The sequence below is a fragment of the Mycotypha africana genome (assembly GCF_025528875.1).
Source record: "Mycotypha africana strain NRRL 2978 chromosome Unknown BDF20scaffold_4, whole genome shotgun sequence".
NCBI classification, from domain to species: Eukaryota; Fungi; Mucoromycota; class Mucoromycetes; order Mucorales; family Mycotyphaceae; genus Mycotypha; species Mycotypha africana.
Window position 1 is genome coordinate 922603 of NW_026515728.1, and position 20231 is coordinate 942833.

The 20231-nt window shown below is 37.5% G+C and overlaps 6 protein-coding genes and 1 pseudogene across 7 annotated transcripts; 3 read left to right on the plus strand and 4 right to left on the minus strand.

The window, feature by feature from the left end:
* Positions 1-439: 439 nt before the first annotated feature.
* Positions 440-3225, plus strand: BDF20DRAFT_912159 (WD40-repeat-containing domain protein; the record flags this gene model as incomplete). The annotated part of the gene is made up of 7 exons (XM_053083921.1): positions 440-506; positions 600-810; positions 926-1106; positions 1180-1557; positions 1649-1689; positions 1757-1838; positions 1909-3225. The coding sequence occupies 7 exons, from the start codon at positions 440-442 to the stop codon at positions 3223-3225; spliced, it is 2277 nt and encodes a 758-aa protein (XP_052937169.1).
* Positions 3226-4180: 955 nt separating this feature from the next.
* On the minus strand, positions 4181-6482 carry BDF20DRAFT_818622 (Cupredoxin; the record flags this gene model as incomplete). Its single annotated transcript, XM_053077389.1, has 8 exons — positions 4181-5076; positions 5154-5313; positions 5398-5546; positions 5627-5707; positions 5775-5868; positions 5947-6028; positions 6115-6258; positions 6328-6482. The coding sequence occupies 8 exons, from the start codon at positions 6480-6482 to the stop codon at positions 4181-4183; spliced, it is 1761 nt and encodes a 586-aa protein (XP_052937170.1).
* A 792-nt stretch (positions 6483-7274) lies between these two features.
* BDF20DRAFT_864214 (high-affinity iron permease) lies at positions 7275-8883 on the plus strand. Its single transcript, XM_053080716.1, has 2 exons — positions 7275-7906; positions 7987-8883. The coding sequence occupies exons 1-2, from the start codon at positions 7418-7420 to the stop codon at positions 8653-8655; spliced, it is 1158 nt and encodes a 385-aa protein (XP_052937171.1). The 5' UTR covers positions 7275-7417; the 3' UTR covers positions 8656-8883.
* Positions 8884-10667: 1784 nt separating this feature from the next.
* On the minus strand, positions 10668-11174 carry BDF20DRAFT_834613 (uncharacterized protein; the record flags this gene model as incomplete). The annotated part of the gene is made up of 3 exons (XM_053078752.1): positions 10668-10753; positions 10806-10966; positions 11020-11174. 3 exons carry the CDS (start codon positions 11172-11174, stop codon positions 10668-10670), a joined length of 402 nt encoding a protein of 133 aa, XP_052937172.1.
* A 1022-nt stretch (positions 11175-12196) lies between these two features.
* Positions 12197-13339, minus strand: BDF20DRAFT_864217 (uncharacterized protein). The gene has a single exon (XM_053080717.1). It carries the CDS (start codon positions 12644-12646, stop codon positions 12401-12403), a length of 246 nt encoding a protein of 81 aa, XP_052937173.1. The 5' UTR covers positions 12647-13339; the 3' UTR covers positions 12197-12400.
* On the minus strand, positions 12814-12886 carry BDF20DRAFT_t73 (annotated as a pseudogene). Its single transcript has one exon. The product of its transcript is annotated as a tRNA-OTHER (tRNA).
* A 3747-nt stretch (positions 13340-17086) lies between the features above and the next one.
* On the plus strand, positions 17087-19578 carry BDF20DRAFT_834615 (uncharacterized protein; the record flags this gene model as incomplete). Its single annotated transcript, XM_053078753.1, has 7 exons — positions 17087-17165; positions 17188-17300; positions 17722-17844; positions 18073-18244; positions 18396-18502; positions 19164-19288; positions 19509-19578. 7 exons carry the CDS (start codon positions 17087-17089, stop codon positions 19576-19578), a joined length of 789 nt encoding a protein of 262 aa, XP_052937174.1.
* Positions 19579-20231: the final 653 nt, after the last annotated feature.

A 20231-nucleotide genomic window follows, 5' to 3' on the forward strand; every position in this document is an offset into this window, starting at 1 on the left:
TCGATGTCTTACCCTCTCTTCTTACTGATTAGATAAAGCAATGAATCGTAGACCTGACATATGATACATGGCATTACACTGCAATAAATAAAGCAGTAACGATCAACATCCTATCTCATGCATACCTGCATCTATAAAATCATCTCATGACGAGACCTACTGGATCACCTCAATGACACTTTGTACTCTGTTATGCTTAACCACAGGTTGGTTTCCCCTTCATTGATTTTGCAGTAGAGAAAAAAAAAAACCCAACCAAAATCAAACTCAACCATCTGAAAGGATTCATCACCAACCAGGAGACAATAAAATTTGTTGCGGCATAAAAACACTCCCATTTGCTAGCCATAAGCAAGCTTCATACATCTTTTTGTGGATTTCCTTTTTGTTCCTCCTTTGGTTCTCCTCGCCGATTAAGGCCTTTTTTTTTGTCGCTGTAATGTCCGATGCAAGCTCGGACACAGATGCACTTCAGGAAGCCAGTGTAAAAGATGTGTCTAATCATAGTAATGTCATTGCCCATGGAAGGGGCAAGGAAGCTAAAATTATAGACACTCCATTGTTTAACCTTAAAAGCTTGTTTTTTTTTTCTGACTTAGACTTTTTACAGCCACGACAGAGACGATTTCAAAACAGCGAGAAACGACTGTCAGTTCATTCAGATCATTTGGCTACTTCTTCAGCAACATCTGCTGTGAATAATGAAAAGGAGTATCATAGTGCTAGTCGGCGAACAAGTGTGAGTTTGGAAGAATATCAAAGTTCGTGCGCAAAACAAGACAATGGACGACCCAACTCTGCGGCTTTTCGGTAAGGAAGAGACGTTATCAACATGATCTACTACCTACACGATGGGAAAGAAGATGGGTCATAATGATTTTTTTATTTTATTTTGATTTCCTTGTCCCCCATGTTTGAATGTTAGACGAAATAAACACACACGAGGTCACAGTTGGTCCGAAAATAGTTTTAGTGGATCATCCACTTTCCTATCACAATCAGAAAGGATGCTTGACATGAGTAGAACGTCTATGCTTCTTGGAGTAAATGGACAATTTCAGTCTTATACCGATGAGCTATCACCCCACGGCCAGAAATATGTTAAAGTAAATGGGAAGACCCACACAAAACGAAGACACAATCGAACCATTTTTCTTAAAAACTCATCTATGTATATAGATCAAAACGAAAATCAAAACACATAAAAGATTCAGTAGAGTCGTACTGGCTCAAACACTCACTGTCGATGCAAACGAAAGCCGAGGATCTTTGCATTCCTCCATAAAGAGCAAGGAGGAAGAAATGGATAATTCTAAAAAGCCCTTTGGAGCCGTTTGGACCTGTCGTTTCAGTAAAGACGGGAAATATATGGCAACTGCTGGTCAGAATTGTATCATACATATTTGGAAGGTACTGAGAGATATGGAGAAAAAGGACAATATAGATGTGTCAGAGGACATCTCTTCCTATGAACCATCGATCAAAGTCTTTCATGAGAAGCCTGTCAGGACTTATAAGGGGCATACGGCCGATATATTGGATCTCAGCTGGTCTAAGGTTTGTTTTTTTTTTTCCTTTCTCTGCCGAAGAAGAGACCCAAAGAGGAGCAGCAGTGATATCTCACACCCATCCGTTTTACCTATACCAGAATAACTTTTTAGTATCGGCTTCTATGGATAAAACCGTCAGGTAAAGTGGTTTGCTATTTTGTCTACAAGGTTGTATCACTTGATAACCCGAATTTTTTCCTGTTTAGGTTATGGCATGTATCGCAAACGGTTTGTCTATGTGTGTTTAAACATCTGGATGTCGTTCCAAGCGTTAGATTTCATCCCAAAGTATGTAAGCTGACTGTATTCCCCGCACTGATTTTATAACCAGCTGACTCACACATTGGATATGCACTAGGATGATAGGTTTTTCCTCTCCGGCTCACTCGATTGCAAAGTGCGTCTTTGGAGTATACCAGAGAAAAGAGTCGCTTTTTGGAACGAAATTCCGTCTGGGAATATGGTCACGGCTGTCAGTTTCACGCTCGATGGAAGAACAGCGTGTGTTGGTTCCAACACGGGAGATGTCTTTTTCTTTGAAACACAGGGTCTGAAATATAACACGCAGATGTTGGTAAAAACGAGTCGGCAGAAACGGGGCAGAAAAGTGACAGGCATTGAGCCCATGCCAGGCATGCCATTAGGAGAGGAGCGTATTCTTGTGACGACCAACGACTCTCGGATATGGATCGTCAACATGCGGGACAAGAGTTTTGTCTTCAAATACAAAGGCCTGGAAAACTCCTCGATGCAGATCCGAGCTGCTTTCAGTGACGACGGCCGATACATCATCAGTGGATCAGAAGATGGATGCGTCTATCTCTGGTGTACGGATCAAGTCAATTACTCACCTTTTCATTACCTACAGCGTTTGAAAGCGGCGATTGCTTTGGGCCAATTCGGCGAGCATATGCTGCACACACTGATGCAGACGGAGGAATTCGCCAATGAGCATTTTGGCGCAGTGACAGGCTGGCTGAGAAAAGGGGAAAGGCGCATGATCGATTTACTGCGTAGTCGAAACGAACATTTTGTAGCCCATCCACATATTGTCACTTCGACCATCTTTGCGCCTACCAAAACGAGACAGCAGTTGGCGAAATCAGGAGGCGATATTATTTTCGATAATACACCCGTCTATACCCATCGAGAACCTATACGCGAGTCTGATCAGGATGTGTCAGCTGAAGAAGCGGAGCCGAGTCAGAGAAGAAGTCGAACGTCATCCATCAGCCACAGCCACAGCCACAGCCACAACAACCACCATCCTAAAGCCAACAGTCTTTACGACACCTCTTCCACCGAAAAGCAGCAAAAAGAGATGGAAGAGCTACGGCGGATTTTGATAAGAGATTTTGAAGAAGCAACGCCCGAAGAGAGAGACAGATACCATTTTCCAGACAGTCAAATCATGGTATCGGCCGACTTGCGTGGTTCCATCAAAGTATGGCGTATGGATTCTGGTTTTTATGATAAACATTATCCACCGTCTTCCTCCATCCACAGCCATCATCCAGCCAATACAACCAGCGTTTATAGTGATTCGCAATCCACCCATACCTCCATAGTAGCTCCACCTGATACCGTCATCCAGTCTATGACGGATTTTAATACAAAACATGCGAAACCGCAAAAGAAAGGAACCTTTTCCAATCTCTTTGCTAAATTCAAATAAATCCATTCGCGCTTCGCTAAGAAAGCGTCCACAAACAAAAAGCTTTCCCTTCGTTCGATTGTACGCATAAAGGAAAAACTGTATTCAATATCTGTAGCAAAACCATGAAATAATTGTTGCAGTGATATCATTTTTTGACTATTGTATTCTATGCCAATCCCTGTTCATATCAGAGCCAAAAGGGAATGCAATTTTTTGTATTAAGCATATTAGGCGTAAGATTTTTTAAATAAGTTTTGTATGAAAACGCTTAATACGCGTATTTTCGGTAGCTTCGGTAGCTTAAGTAAAAAATAGTAGTTAATAGTACATAATAAAAAAAAAAAAACCTCCAAAAAAACACATTAAAAGGAAGGAAAAAACTATTTACCTATACGAGATTAATTGACTATGAAGCCATCCTTTCAACGTTAGTTACTGAAGCAACTATCCTGGTCAAAAATAACCAAAATACTGGTTATCGTGTATACTCGCTGAGGAGTCACAGTATCAATTCTGGGATTTTGTAGCAGAAGAGCAGATGAAATCGTGTGATTGCGCTGACTTCCGGTTAACGGAATAGCTTACACATATGTATCTTCTGAAACGAGTTTATAGAAATTGGCTTATTTTCGAAAGTACGTTCTACTGAAGAATCCGACAAGTTATATTCAAACACTGTATTCTAACGGTTCTTCTATCTGGATGTGACTTCTGAACTACACTCCACAGGCTTATTAGTAATTGATAATACGCTTTGTATGAATACACATGATTATGGAAAAGTAATAACTAATTAAATGATATTATATCTTTGAAAGAGTTGGGGAGAACAAGAACAGCTAAATTACAAGTGGCATATGAAATTAGGGATGTTTACAAAAGTAAAGTACAAAAATATGTAAGTGATATTAAAATAAATAGAAATGGATGTGAGGGGAAAGTCAAGTATAAAAGAGGGGGAATCATCGTCCCTTTAACCACGACTAGGAGGTCTGCCCATTCTTTCACGGGCCGTGTTGACGGGGTCATTGAAGGCATACCAAATAATAGAGGCCATACCGATGAGAGCACAGATGATACAAGCAGCCATAGCACCTTTTCCTTTGGCGGTGAAGCCATCATAAGGCATGCCAATACCAGAAGGAGCACCCTTCAAATCCAAACCTTCCTTACCGGCAGCATTACCTGTGGCAGGATTATTACCAGCTTCGCAGACATCCATAAAGGCTTGGGGCAACTTCATTGTATTTTGGACAACATCAGGGGCTTCAATCATGAGAGCAGCAAGACCCGATTCCAAATGCCAGTCAATGTGACAATGGAAAATCCAAACACCTGGGTTATCTGCACGGAAACGGATAATGGAGAAACCACCATCAGCGACACGCAGGGTATCACGACGTGGAGGATTGTCGTTGAACCATTCGACATTGGAAGTGTTGCCGTCGTAAACGCCTTCACCGCGACCCACCATTTGGAAGACATGACCGTGCAAATGGAAAGGATGGTTATTAGCGTCCAAGTTATTGAGGACAATTTCGACCATATCATTGTGCTTGAGAACGAAGGCTCTGGATAAAGGACCATAAACCTCTTCGCTCATAGCATATTCACCGGTACTGAATAAGGTATGAAGCGAAGGAACTTTGGGGGCGATAAAGGGAATGTAATTGAACATACCACGGTTGATACCGTCGTTGGTGACTTGGAAATCAATGGTAAGGTTGATTTGATGGTCGTAAGGAGCAGCGGCTTCTTTTTCCAGAGGAATAACGTCGACTTGTTCGTCAAAAGTACTCGCCATACCAATGTGACGTTCGGGGGCAAAGTTGTTATGTTTACGGTCGTAGTAGATAGGGGCCGTTGCATCTAAGTTGAAAGAAAATGCGGAATCATTTTAGTTCACAAAGAAGCGTAGAATAAGTGTGGGTCATTAAAAGACTTACTGGGGTTCAAGTCTTCAGGAATAGTATCAAACATAACAGTATCCATGTCAGCGTGCATATAATAGTTGAATCCAGTCGAGTTTTTAGCAGTAACAAGAACAGAGAAACGTTGGGCGGTTGTCAAGAAGAGACTTTGTACAGTCGTACGTTCAGTGTAAACCTAGCAATGAAACGGTGAAATGTTGGCAAAATATTTTCTTGCGTTTTTTTGCTTAAGAAAAAAAAATGTAGGAAAGCAACTTACACCATCACATTCAATAATATCCATATCATGACCATCAATATCGAAATAAAAGGTGGCAAAACTGGCCATGTTGATGATACGCAAACGATAGGTTTTGCCAGGAACGAATTCAAAGGAAGTATTACGGTTATCATTAATCAAAGCGGATTCTAGATAGAATGAATTTTATACAAAAGGTTAGAATCATTCGCTGATAATGCTTGAAAAGACACAAACTCGGTCTACTTACGAGGGACAGGTTCAGCACCAGTGGGGTTATAAACAGACAAGAAGGTGGCAAGGCCGACTTCACTTTCGTCATGGTACCAATCTAGCAAACAAAATGTATTTAGCATTTTTAATGCAGTCAATAACATACATGGTCTGCCACCATTTACCTGAGAGAGTAATAGTGACGTCTTCGTCGTATTTATAGGGTTCTTCAGGATTGTTGATGATGAAAGGCATACGGAAACCATCCATATATTGACTCTGTTATAAGAAGAAAGGAAAAAAGTTAGAAATCAGATTGAAAGAATAGGGGAACAAAAAGCAATTCTCGAAACATACACCGTAATGACTGTGCATCCAATAAGTACCGTTCTGAGTAATGTTGAACTCATAAGTAAAGTCATAATTAGGAGGAATAGGGCTATCATACAGGTGAATGAAGTAAAAAATTAGCAATTAAAATAAAAAAAAAGAAGCGGGTTCTGCAAAGAAAGAGGGCCTATTTACCATTGCGTCACTCCGGACGGACCATCCATCCAATTGGTACCATTTTGGAACTGACCGTGAGCGTGAAGAGTAGTAGGGTTATCTAAGGAATTATGTACATTCATGACCAAAGTATCACCGTAGTCAACAACCACTGGCGGAATACTAAAATTGGACGGCAAGGATCAGTATTAGAGATCCATAAGAATGGTAGTACAAATGTTATGCACTTACGGCCATTGGTTGTTGATACCAATAACTCGACGTGCTTTAAGGCCGTCAGGGTTCACGTTTTCAATATATGTAACGTTCATATCATAAACAACACGTTTAGCGTGGATTGTTGTGAGGGCTAGTAACCCTAACAATATGTAACTAAAGGCACGCATAGCTTTAGATCGGCCTCTTTAAAAGCGAAAAGATAAAGAAAGAAGAAAATCAGATAAAGAGGAAAAGAGAGAAAGAAAAAGAAAAGAAAAAACAAAAAAGAAATGAAAACCTAGCGTTGTTATTTTAAAGGAAACACCTTTTTTTTTCTGTTTCTGTCTGTGTTAAGTAAGTGATCTGGGCTCCTTTTTAGCTGGGAAGAAAATCAGAAAATTTGTAAGGTCCATTGATTATCTTTTATGGTTTACAGTCATCTTTGATCAACAATTGGGAAAAAAAAATTTTTTTTCTTTTTTTGCACGCTATGAAGAAGAAAAAAAAATAATCTGATAACGAATGAAGAAGGCTCCGTTTCATTCGACAAGGGAACCATGAGCTGATAAAAACAGAGTTATTGTTGTTTCGTTTTGAAACGAAGAATAGGCAAGACTGTTCAGTTAGACGCGTTTTTGTTTCATTTTGGATTGCCGTAATGCTTTCGTGAGCAGCTATAATGGTAGATCTTTAAACAGTGAAACATCTGATAAGATGCAATTCTAAAGTGCGATACAGAAAACCAAACTAGGTTTATTATAAAGCACTTAGAACCCCCAAAAAACATGCTTAGTGATGTCCCGACCTTCCCGCTTCAGTTTCCTCATTGTGATGTTACCAAAGAACTTTGAAATGGAATGGTAGGAGCTCACACCATTATCACAATGGGTCTTATCTCATCTTTTAATCTCCTCTTCATGTCCATTTTTTTTTTTTTCTAATGGCCTGTTCCTTGCTTTTTTCTTTTTTTTTTTTCATCTCCTTCTTCAGATATACACTTTTTATAAAAAAAAAAACCAGTAGCTTTTCTTTCTTACTTTTCTTTTCTGTTTTATTAATTTTTTTGTCGTTTTTCATCATTTGCCATTGATCTGATAAGAAACAAAAGAGTCTTGCATTTACAATGGCTAAGAATGTTTTTAATGTACCTGTCTTCTTTATTCTGTTTCGTGAAACAACAGAAGCAGCCATTATTATTGCAGTCTTGTTGACGTTCTTGAAGCGTGTCTTCGAGCCTGGATCGCCTATCCTCAAACGTTTATACAAACAAGTTTGGTGGGGCTCGGCCCTCGGTCTACTCATCTGTTTGGCTATTGGTGCAGCTTTCATTGCTGTCTGGTATACTGTTCTTAACAATCTTTGGAGTTCTTCCGAAGATATTTGGGAAGGTGTCTTCTCACTTATTGCTACTATCATGATCACCGCCATGGGTGTGGCTATGCTTAGAACCGAACGAATGCAAGAACAATGGAAGCTCAAATTGGCAAAGGCTATGGAAGCCAAAGGTCGCAAGGCCGGTTTCAAAGGTTGGATGCAACAATACTCTTTCTTCTTCCTTCCAGCAATTACTGTTTTAAGAGAAGGTCTTGAAGCAGTCGTGTTTATTGGTGGTGTAAGTAACATTTCTTTGCCAGCAACGATAGATACATGACATCTTATTCAATTTTCTTTCTTTATATTGTACGTATTTAGGTTTCTCTTGATACGAATGCTGAATCAATTCCTCTCCCAACTATTGTTGGTATCATTTGCGGTTGTCTTGTCGGTTTCGTCATTTATCGTGGTGGCAGTCTTCTTCAATTGCGTTGGTTTTTCATTATCTCCACTATTATTTTGTATCTTGTGTCTGCTGGTTTATTCTCCAAAGCCATTGGTTATTTTGAACAAAACGCATGGAATCAAGTCATTGGAGGTGAATCTGCCGATGTTATCGGTTATAAAATGACCACTGCTGTTTGGCACGTTTCTTGGGGTGATCCTGAAGCTAATACTGGTGAAACTGGTGGTTGGCAAATCTTTAATTCCATCCTTGGTTGGAATAACACTGCTACCATTGGTACTATTACTGGCTACTGTCTCTACTGGATTTTGATCGCCGTCATTCTTGTCTATATGCATTGGAGAGAAAAGCGCCAAGCCATTGATAAACTTAATCGCGGTGAATGGGAAGAAGATGGTGATGCCGCTCTTGACAACGCCAAAAAATATGTCGATGAACAAGGTAATCTGCGTGAAGCTGACAGCAGTGAGAAGCCTAATCTCCGTACTGAATCCAGCTCCAGCTCTAATGCGGCATACAATGACGTCGACGAAGCTATCAGTACAAACTCCAAAAATACCAAAACAGCAGCCATGGTCTAAAACATTATCATTTCCCCTTTTCGTGTATATTTATTCCATCATGTAAACTCTCATACAGCAAATGTATTTTACTCAGTTACATTGTATATATTTAATTTTACCATCATCCGTTATACTACTCTGTACTACTTACCATTTTAATGCTATTTTCACAGTTTTTTTTCCTTTCAACCATTTTTTTTCGCTCCTCCCGAAATCACGGGCAATAAATCAGCTTGTAACTTACAATTCACATTGTTTGGACTCAAATGCCTAATAAGTTTTTAAGTTTATCTGATCTTTAAAAGGCCTTTCTATGAAGAAAACCCTACTTTTACTTTTATCTGATCTGAAGGTTCTTTTTAGAAGCTATTTTTTTTTTTTTTTTTTTTTTTTTGTTTCAATGTTCCATTTGTACGCGAAACAAAGGTTTTCCTTCTACAGTTAGAAAGCATTGCATTGACGAATATGGCCCCCACCTTTTTTTGTATATTACTGTCCAATGAAAAAATTAACGGTTTCAGTCAAAATTTTATCAGGGACCTTGTTTCTGGAAAAAGATCAGATACATTTATTCGAGACAAAAAAAATCTGATAAAAGATACTAGGTAAACAGATATCTTAGGGACGTAATGCTTTGTATACTTTTATTTTACAATATCTATTGCGAGATAGCCGATTAAGTGATTTGAGTGCGTATACTGCTACTGTACTGCCTATGTAAATTATACAAAAATTCTTTATCAGATAATTGATTACATTTTTTGGAATTACACGACAAAATAATAATCGCGATTTGTAATCATTAGAAAAAAAAAAATTTTTCGGGTCGTTGGATTTGTCATGTTCTAAATTTTGCCTTCATCTTTTTTTGATAAGATAAAGAAAGCCATTTGCCTTTAGTTGTACGTTGCTATCAATGATCAAAAGGATCGCTGAAACTTCGCCATAGGCTGCGTACCTGTCGTGCACAGTTTATGCAATTCGTTTTGTGCTGCGTTACACGTATTCATCATTGTCATTGAATTAAAAAGCAATGCTTTATAATTCATATTGTTGTGCTTTGCTTTTCTTACATGAACAGCATTACAATTGACTAAAGCTTAACCGATAAATGACTCTGCTCTCATTTCCGAAAATCCGTTCTGAAGCTCAGTGTTCCAGAGCAAATTTATGAAATGTCTCTTAAGAAACTTTCAAAAAATTGAAAAATCTCTATTGTTGTAATACGGTCAGTTACCTAGAATGCATAAGATCCAATTGTCTGTGGATTGTTATAGAATATTTGATATCGTGCCTTGTCTCTTCTTCGACTCCTTGTCTAAATCGTTTAGTTTCAAACCCATTATTTGTCCGATGAATAAACTCTTTGTCAGATGACTGGACTCGATCTTTGTATACATGACAGGGGGGTTATCATACGATAGATGGCAATAGATCACGTAAATATAGTACGCAGTGTCTAGTGAGCCGCGGCTGTGTAAAGTTTGATTCTTTTCGTCTTAAACATGTGCCCAGCTTTAATTAGGCTTTTCTGTTCTAAACATAGACGCTCAATACTTGTACTAAACCATGATGCATGTACGCAATACGTTCAATATCATCTTTGTTTGGCTTTCTTTGTTTGAGACGCTTTTGACTCAGACAATTCGGCGGTAAAATAAGGTACAATGAAAAAATGTAACGTCTTACAAGGATCCTCTGCTGTTCGATAATTGTACAAGGGCAGAACCGATTGCTCTAATACCAGATAAACCCCGCAATCCGGATTTCTAGAAACGAATATTCTAAATAAAAAGAGATCAATGAGAACAGTTGCTGTAAAGGACAACGATAATAATGTCTATCGATCCGATCACCTGGCAATAGCAGGTGCAATAAACAACGCTTTATAAGTTCATAACGTACTATTCTATGAGCTATGTCTCAATGAAGCCGAAGACAATACGGAACTCTGTAAAGATTAGCTGTAAATTGGAAAGAATTATTTCTTTCGAAAAAAATTTTTAACTTTTGCAAAGATTACATAAGGTCTATTCCCAGTATGTCATGCTGCCCCAGATGTAAAACGTTTTTAATATTGATGTAATAACAAAGATAAAGTAACCGATATGAGTAACTAATGTTTATCCTTTTTTATATTTATTACAAATGACTTATCGTCTTATTACAGTTATCAGGCAGTGGATGATTCATCAATATTGAATTTGACAGTTCTTCATCGAGGAGTACTGCCTCTTTATGATGAATGGGCTGGATCAATACTTTGGTATTTAGAAAGCATTTGTAAATGCTCTTCTGCATACTTGCCCATTGTGTAATTGCATCCTTTCTAAAAATGAATGAGAGCAGATATCCTTTATTTATACCTACGATTAATGATACATCTCCTTTACAGATATTTGACTGTCAAAATCACTTCTATGTCTGTACATCACTCGGCAAGTCGTTCCATCATCGCTAAACTGTGATATTGTATGCCTAACCATGGGTCGACTGCGAATAAAGGTAGTGGAAATGTTGTTTGGCGTGAGATACATTCTTCTGAGTACAATTTTAATCTTTCACAGTGGCATGGAAATCTAGGGCAGGGCTTATGTTGATGTTCCTTGGAAAGAAGATATTCCTCTGTATGCTTTTAGAGCAAATGCATTTTTTCGAAAAAAATAATTCCATCAATGTTCCTATGTCTCCGTTATTATACCTCAAGGAAGACTGTTCAAAAGACATACAATAGCCGTGCAACCTTATAATTCAAGATTTAAACGCTTTACTATGTCTTCTAACAAGCTGTATTGACCCGCAAGCCATTGACATAAGGTAAGTGGCTACGACTCAAATTGTTTCTGACTATTTACTGATATAACTATTTCATTCAGGTACGACCCAAGTGTTATATCCTGTTGCTTATGGATGCTTTCCATTGAAATGACATGGTAATAGTCATACTTCTGTCTTTTGATCCTTTTCTTAAGTGTTTGTATTACTTTTCTTATTGCACACAGACAATAACTATGCAAAACATATAAGACACGCCCTAACCATAATAAGCTTCATTCTAAAACCATCTTTGGGTTTAGCAATAGAAACAAAGAAACAGGTATGCCAACTTAGCCCTTCTAAAATGGTGGCCCGCCTGTAAAAGAGTTTCCTGCACTTTCCAGTACGTCTAATTGAAATATTCGCCTATGGTATAATCACGATCTTCATGCCAGTGATTATGTGACCTCAGGCCATATGAGCGACACGTTTCTATTGTATGGAAAGGTTTGATCTAACAAGGACGATAGTCCTTATGAATTAGCAAACAATGGAAGTTATTGTGATGTACTAATTAAGCTACTGCTATTACCATTCGTAATAACCCACCACATAACCCACATATCTTCACATAATCCACTACATTACCCAAATCAAAAAAAAAAAAACTTTTTCTTACGACTACTGTCTGTCTACTGCTGATATGGGCAACGCATAGTGAGATAACATGGGCGTAAAAAGACAAGACTGGCCTATAAATGACTTGCTTGTGATTTTATGTTATTTCCCAGTATAAATATAACGCTATAGTCTGATGGATTGAGACAAAAAGGCACAGTTCTGAGACTCAGCAACTATTATGCTAAAGGGAAGTTTCCCATATCCAATTACTTTTAATGAATGCAGCTTCTCTAACAGTATTAAGAGACCACGTTTACTCTCTTGGTTTAACTAGAAAGACGGCGATACTAATAATGTTTGCTTACTTACACCATAAACAACAACATTAAGTGGGGGGGGGGAATAAAATGCATAATGTAACTGCTACAATAATAGTTATTTCTACATAATTATTCATTGAATGAAAAGACAATAACACTTGAAAATCTCTCTTAAATAAGTTACGCGTATAGTAAAGAAAAAATAATAGTAACACCAAATGCGTATATTCTAATAAACAACACAAATAAACCATACCAACGTGAAAGAAAGTAACAGCCCGCTTTTGAATAAACTCATGAAGAGCAGCCATAAGATGAAACAACCAACAGCCCCTTTTCTCTCCCACTTACGCAAACACACAAAAGCTTCTTTTTTTTAACATGAAAACATATGGAAACAGTAACGCAAAAATAAATTATTATGAAGGGAATAAGTCAGTAAAAGGAATATATACATGCTACATGCTACATTGAGTTTAGCTTATCCCAGGACTCGAACCTGAATAAGAGTAAATAAATACTCCTGTTTTAACCAGTTAAACCAGATAAGCAAGTATGGGAATCTTGGCCTGAGGTTTTCTTATAATCCTTACAGAATGTAACACTTGCTCAAAAGAAAGAAAACTATGGAACGTGGAGAGGCTTGGATTATAAAAGTTGAAGTCCTAAGCTAGGTCATAAAAGGTACTCTGCAAAAAAAGCAGGTGTTCGGTTTGCTCCCCTCGCCAAGCGCTTCGCGATTATGATTAAAGCTTCAGACAGACAAAACAACTCTTGATAACCAAGTGGTATATGAGGGGAAACATAAAAAGGGGAAGGTGTGAAGGCAATGACAAACAATCTACCGCCGTTCTTCAGTGTTAGGATCCCAGAACACGACAGATGACCGCTCAACCCCAACACTAGCGACAGAGGGATTTACAAGGCCCAGTTAAACTGTCCTATGGTCTGCCGGTGTCAATTAAGAACAAGATCAATGGGAATAAAGAACATGGTTTGCAGTAGACTGCCGCCAAAGCCGAGGAGCAAGCGTTACAAAGGATATAAGTAAACGATGGCCATTAATGTATGAAAAAGAAGAGAAAAAAAAGAGACCTCCAAAGAGAAAACATGGGGGGCTTTTTATAACAAAATTTTCTTCTTGTCACGCGACCTCCAAACAGTCAACGATACAAGCCTCCTTATTCTTATGTAAATAGTCTCTTCCTTACTAGAATGTATGCCTACAAATTATCGTGGGATATTTTTTAATTGAAATTCGGTTACAGAATTTTAATTGATTTTGGCATTATTCAAGCAACTGACTTGGCTATCTAAGATGTGTCGCCATGTGAATACCTATATACTGAACAAAGGTTGCTTGAAGTGCTGGTGCTATTCACTATAGTTCTTTTACTCTGCTTTGATATACTACTCTGCTTTTTTTAAGTCTTTTTTTTTTCGATAGTGAAGTTCACTGCTGATCAAGGATGTGTATGATACGTAAAGAAATTCAAGCGTTGAGGAACTTGCTGTCTTACAATGACACTTATTATTCTGAATTAACGCAATTTGAAGTGACGACTTTACTAAACAAAGGTTTAACGCATCCAAGTAATCGCTTAATAGTTCGGTGTTGCTATTAAAACTCGCAAAGTGATAATTAAATCCAAAATCAAGATCTGGTTGTACTTGCGCCGTGTATATGACAATACTTTTAGGAAAGCAAAAAAAGAATGAGGAAAAGCAGTTCCCATCTCTCAAAATAAAGAGAAATTGCTTAGTACAAGTGCAAAAATAACTCTTCATTCATGGTTTTATAGTATAGCCTGCAGTAATATCTAACAAGGACAATGAACATTCGGAAGACTGTATAAGAGGGAACGATGACGTTCTGACCTCTATTTCATAAGAAATATTCTAAGAAACTCGGATTTACTGCCTTAATCCAGTTATGGTACACTGGAATAAACAAGACTTCAGGCACACTTCAACTTTACTGGTAATTTAGATATATCGCAGTGACGTTAAACAATTCATAAACAAGAACAATATTAATCGGTTGCCACTGCTACTTTCTTAATTACACTATAAGCTCAGTTCTATATCGGATTCATGTAAAAGATCATCTAAATTGTGAACCACAGATTAAAATCAATTAAGAACTCTTGTTCGGTCTCACTGACTCACCTAGTCTCCACTTGTAAGTAATCAAAGAATTACTTCTGATATCAAGAGATATGTCAAGAAGACCCGCTTAAAAACGCATAGATGAGTGTTTCCAAATGCATATTGAAGATACATGTTGAACAGAAAATAAAAGGTATCCCATAAGAATTTTTATATACGTCTTCAATATTCATTTGTAGCAGAATCATTGCGAAGCTGCACAGCGTCATTTGAAATGAACTGATGGATATATACTCCTAACTCGCATGTAAAAAGTAGACGGGTATCACTTACCAGGTTGAACGAATTTTGCGTATCGTCTATTGAGCATTCTAGAAGCCAATATCATGCGGTTACTTCAAATAGTTACAGCTAATACTATGAGTACGGAGCATCAACCATCTACGAGGAGTACGTATCGCGCTTGTAAAAATACTAACTAGTATTTCCTTTCCTTCCACTCAAGCTTTTTATGAAGCAACCTTATGTTTTTTCCATCTCGATTGTTCTCTATTCTATATGAGGTTGCGTCTTTAAACTGTCGTCAATGTTTAATGATTTTTATATAACACGTATGAATTTAGGTAAAGTCCGATGAAACAGATAATTCCGTTATAAATGTGTGAGCTTGGGCTCTAATAAGCTAATACCAGGTCAGTAAATAACTATGTCAGTTGTTTAATTCTTCACGAAGCATTCCGATGCCCTGACGTAAAAAAAAAAAAAAAAATTGCCGACTAGAGGTGTCGCTCAGAAGCAGGTCAATAAAGCCTATTCAATTAGGCCATCACAGAGGCTCAAAGATATAGTCAGCCTTTTGTCCCCTTGATGTTCAGCAACCTCATGTGTATGTGTTAATCATAATACAGAGCCAATAAAACTATCGGTTCACACGTTGGAGTGAATGGTACTTGAGTTAAAAGATTGCTTTCTTCACCACGACAGTGACAGCATCGTTTTGGTTCATGGGAGCAATTGTAAGCGTGAAGGTAACATAGCCAAACTTCCACTGCATTTATTACACAAAAGAGAAGAAACACCTGTGTATAGTTACAAGAGAACGATAAAGGCATTACACTTTTCAGATAAAACAAAAAGGTTGATATCACTTACAGCTGTGGCAAGAATGGGCCATTTTTACAAAGATTGTTGCATCTAACACAAACATCCAATAAGGGGTACCATTAAAGGGAATCGGTAGTTGTCGCTGATTCAACCGAAAAAAGCTAATTCTCTTTCTGTTCTGCACAAACTATGTATCACATTGAGACAACAATTCAACACTTCAATATTCTAGAACTTTATCAGAATGTGAAACAGACCCTTGGCTATGAGCGCAATAATAAGTAAAAATAAAGGCACGGTATTGATGAAACATTCTGATGCTTTTCAACGCCATTTACCTTAAGATGTCATTTGAACTTCTTTTTCATTGCAAATTCAATAAGCTGTTTTCCAACGTTTGATACAGTAATACTCACCATTTGAATGGGTTGGACTATTGCCAAATAGAATTAGTATACGGCAAGCCTACATTTAGGAGATTTAAAATGCACTAGTAATCATTAAGTTGTATTCAGAATCTGAGCCATGATAACAATCCTTTCCTATTAATTATGCAGCAAAGCTTGTAACCTTGTAAAAGCTTATTAAGGATTATTTAAATGAAACAATCATTTGATAAGAGGGGTTTGAGCTATGGTACTATATAATACCCTCCTGTTATACAGGGCATATACCTGGCTATATGCGCTGTTGAGGTTGAATACCATAATAATTGCTCTGTGTTTAAAGATACTTTGAAGGAAGGCACACCAAGAAAATATGGCAGAATTAGATCGATGTTTGATTTTCAGACCATGAGAAAACAACCAAAGTCAAAGAGATTGTAACTCAAACCAACCGATCGAGCCCTAATATTTAGTTCTTATGTAAGCATACACAAATCTTAGGGTTAGTTGGAGCCCTAGAGAGCTATTGGTCCTTGACTTGAAAGAGCATGCTGTATACAACTCTTTATGCTTTTTATCCAACTCACGGAAAGCCTTATGTTTTAATCATGTTGATCCTATCGTATCTGTAGTCGAAAGTTAGTAAAAAGTCTTCTAAGGATCCAGGGAAACGCAGCACGTGTGTGCAATTTGTCTTAAAATTATAGAGGGCTCGGATTGGTTGCTCGATCAAAATAAAAAGTTATATGGAATGCGAGAAATGTATAAAGTGCTAGCGATTGTTTGAAACGTTGAGCGCCATTCAGCTTGATACATCCATAGCATGGTTGTAAAAATTGCCAAACGGAGAGTGCCTAAAGACAAAAGCTTACTACAATAATTTTGCTTAATCTTGGCTTCACAATAGCCCATATGCTTCCAAATACTAATTGAGGTTACTGAGAGCTACAAATACAGTAGGGGAATGAAGGAAGTTGGAAGAAGCGGGAGTGTTAAATCTAGTACATTTAGCAACATCGGTCAAAGTGATGGTTTGTAAGGCAAAATGAGCCGCTGCTTTACATTTATGCTTGCAATAATGCATTGCAGAGATCAATTTGCTGGCAGACCATATCAAAAGTGTGTCTAATCAGCAGCTGATTCTTAGGTACAATGAGTTTTTACAATGGTATTCAATGCTGTGAATCAGCTTCAGATTTTGCTATTCCCATCTTCAAGCAGCGTGATAGAGGTTAACAATTTATTGACATGAGTCCCAAGAAATGTGACTAAGCATTCAAAGAAAGGTGCTCCTTTTTCAATGGCATCTATTCAATGCATTCGGCAATATAACATCCCTGATTACTACCAGTGTCTCTGCTGTTTGGTAAAGGTTATAACTAGCGTGACAAGTGTAAAGCATGAGTATCAGCAGAAATCATGCCGGACAAAATACACATAAAGCTCGTATTTAAATATCAATTTGCTGTGGCATTCCAACTCAAGTTAGCTCTGGGCTCTGAGTCACTGCCTCAAGATATAGAGCATCTTATTTGACTATAAAATTAAGATACAATGCATGGTTAATATCATGATTGAACTTTTTTTGAGGGTGCACCAAGAATGTCTCTACCTTCTTTCTAATTTTGGTTGAGGCAATCAACAGCCTTCAAGCTCAATGGTTCTTCGTTGGCCAGCATGTGTACATTTATGTTAGATTCTTAGGTACGTTGAAGGGTACTGCTAACTTATTAACCCTCTAACAAGTACTTGTATAATTCTGACTAGATTTTGTCAATGGTGGGTAGTATTGTACTTGGTTTTTATGTTTGCTGGTTATGGATAATGGTGCAAGCCTTTCCTCCATATTGAATCATTTCGTGTTTATGCTTGATAATATAATGACAAGATCCGAACCATTCATTGACATTGTAATAGAAGAGGCTTCAGCTTTATCCAGGTCTTCTTAACCAATCTCTTCACTAAATAGGTAATCTATATACCCATCACTCTTCTATCTCTGCTAACATTTATTTTTTACTTTTTGTAATGTCTGTGCTTTGGAAAAGTCGTTCTTGAGGTGTGAACACGAGTTGTAACAATCAGGTGTTGAGGAAAAAGTGTGATAAATCTGATGAGTTTTTCATCATGTATTGAAGTTTATAAAAGAACGAGTTTTTGAACAGCAAAAAAGAATGCTTTTGTTTGCAAAAATGGAGAAAAATCCTCGTTCCTGGATTTCTAAGCCAGTAAGAATGTGCTATTATGATTCTGTAGTCATGACAACCATGTCTTATCTTGAATGTATGGTCTACTTTGTATCTACATATGGTAAAAGGTACGAATATTACACTGCTTTTATAAATCTAAGTCGTGAGCATAATGTTATAATTTTTGGCCATTCGTAAAATAGATTTTCGATAATAATCTTGTACCTTGATTCTTTTATTAAAAATGCTAATAATTGTAAAATTACTTATAGTTGTACTATCTCCAAAACTGGTCGATGTTAGGATAAGCAGTAGTATTTGGCACTTCCATATTGTAATCAAATTTTACATGAAGAGCGTCGTTGAATGCTCAACAAAGGTAAAACTGGCAGCCCAAATTACTAATATATATGGCTTTTATCAGTCATTAGCATGGGTTTTTAAGGGCGTAGTTTGATACTTTCTCCAATTCAGCCTTGAAGGTATTCAACAATTTGTTTTATACTTTACGCGTTCGTATTTTTCGTTGATATTTGCATAGTTTAACAGAGCTCACTCTTTCGCAGCTATGGTTTTTAAGAACTGAGGAATTGATTGGTTTTTTTTTCGGATACAACATAATTTAGATGCACCTTAGGACAGTTCACTGCAGCCCATTTACGTTATGGGGAGTCGATTTTTTGGGCTTCCTCTCTCACCTTGGTTTCACCACATAGGCTCTTACTTTTACTAGTCACTATTCTTAATCACTGTATTTTCAAAGGAGTTTTTAACTTCTCTTGACAAGCTGTTTCTCCGTTTAACAAAAGCTAAAGCTTGTCCGAGAGGGAACTCGTAGAAATATATCCTGGACGATTTGTTACAAATCTATGCTTTTCGGCTTCATCCTCTACCATGCGAAAGTTACATAATGCACCGCCATCAATGGAATCTGATAGTTTTGCATCAATTTTATATCTCATACATCTTTCTGATTGTGAACGCGTTCAATATTGTCAAATTCCTTTTTTGATTTATATTAAATTGATGACGGGTTACAGCGATTTACAAATGAAGTATGTTCGTGTTGTCTAAGTTTTCCCACTATGTATGAAGTGTGTTTAAGGTTTTTGATTGGCTTAAAACAAACGGAAATCTATTTCACAAAATCTTGTAATTCCAAACGGTAAAACAGTGTACATCTCCTGATTTTTGTTTTTCCTTTTTGAGTTCCGTGGTTTCGAAATGACGCATCGGCGTATCTCTTTCGTTTTTCTTTGGTGTGCCTTCTTTCTAAGAATTCTTGGATAATAGAGCAGTAGGTATACTAGGCAACGTTAGCAGCATATACAGTCAGGCATATGTCAATATAACAAGAGACTAAGCTGGCATCATATAGTACGTAGTTTGGCGGTAATGAACTTCCTCAAATTTGGAATTCTGTACCAAACTCAGTATGTCGTGGGGTCGGTATAGACAATTTCCTTTTTGAAATTGTTTCTTTAGCTTGTTAAAGAAAAAGAGGATCTTTCGATAGTTATGGTTAAACATGCTTTGTGAGATATTCTACTCCCTCTATAGAAGAAAGAGTTTCATTTCAAAGAAAACGGTTTTCTTAACTGATGTTCTAAGCCTTTTGAAAAACCAATACAAACACAAACAAAACTAGAAAATGGTGTCGCGTACGTGTGAATAAACAACTTAAAACAAGGCATTCGGCAAAAAAAGTTCTGGGACGACTGCAGAAATTTTTGGGACACATACCGTTTTATTAGAGATTATGCAAAACTTAAATGAAACTCTACCAGCCTTTAGTGAACCATCTCAAAGATAACAACCCTTTCAAGAGATATATACAGAATAGTAGGAAATACACGTTTTATTTCAAAACGCAAGTAGATGTCAATCCAATTATTGTAAGGACGGCCGATTATCAACAGTAGAGCCTTGAACATGCTTGCACAATATGAGGCGTTAGAGTGAAAACTGTCGTACGGAAGGGCTCTCCTTGTTATTACTCTAGTTGAATCGGCTAATATGATGGCTTGGCAGTATTTAAAAGTCATACCCATAGCTACAGCTTTCTACTAAACGCTGCTGTTTCAATGCAGTTCACTCCTTATTACAGT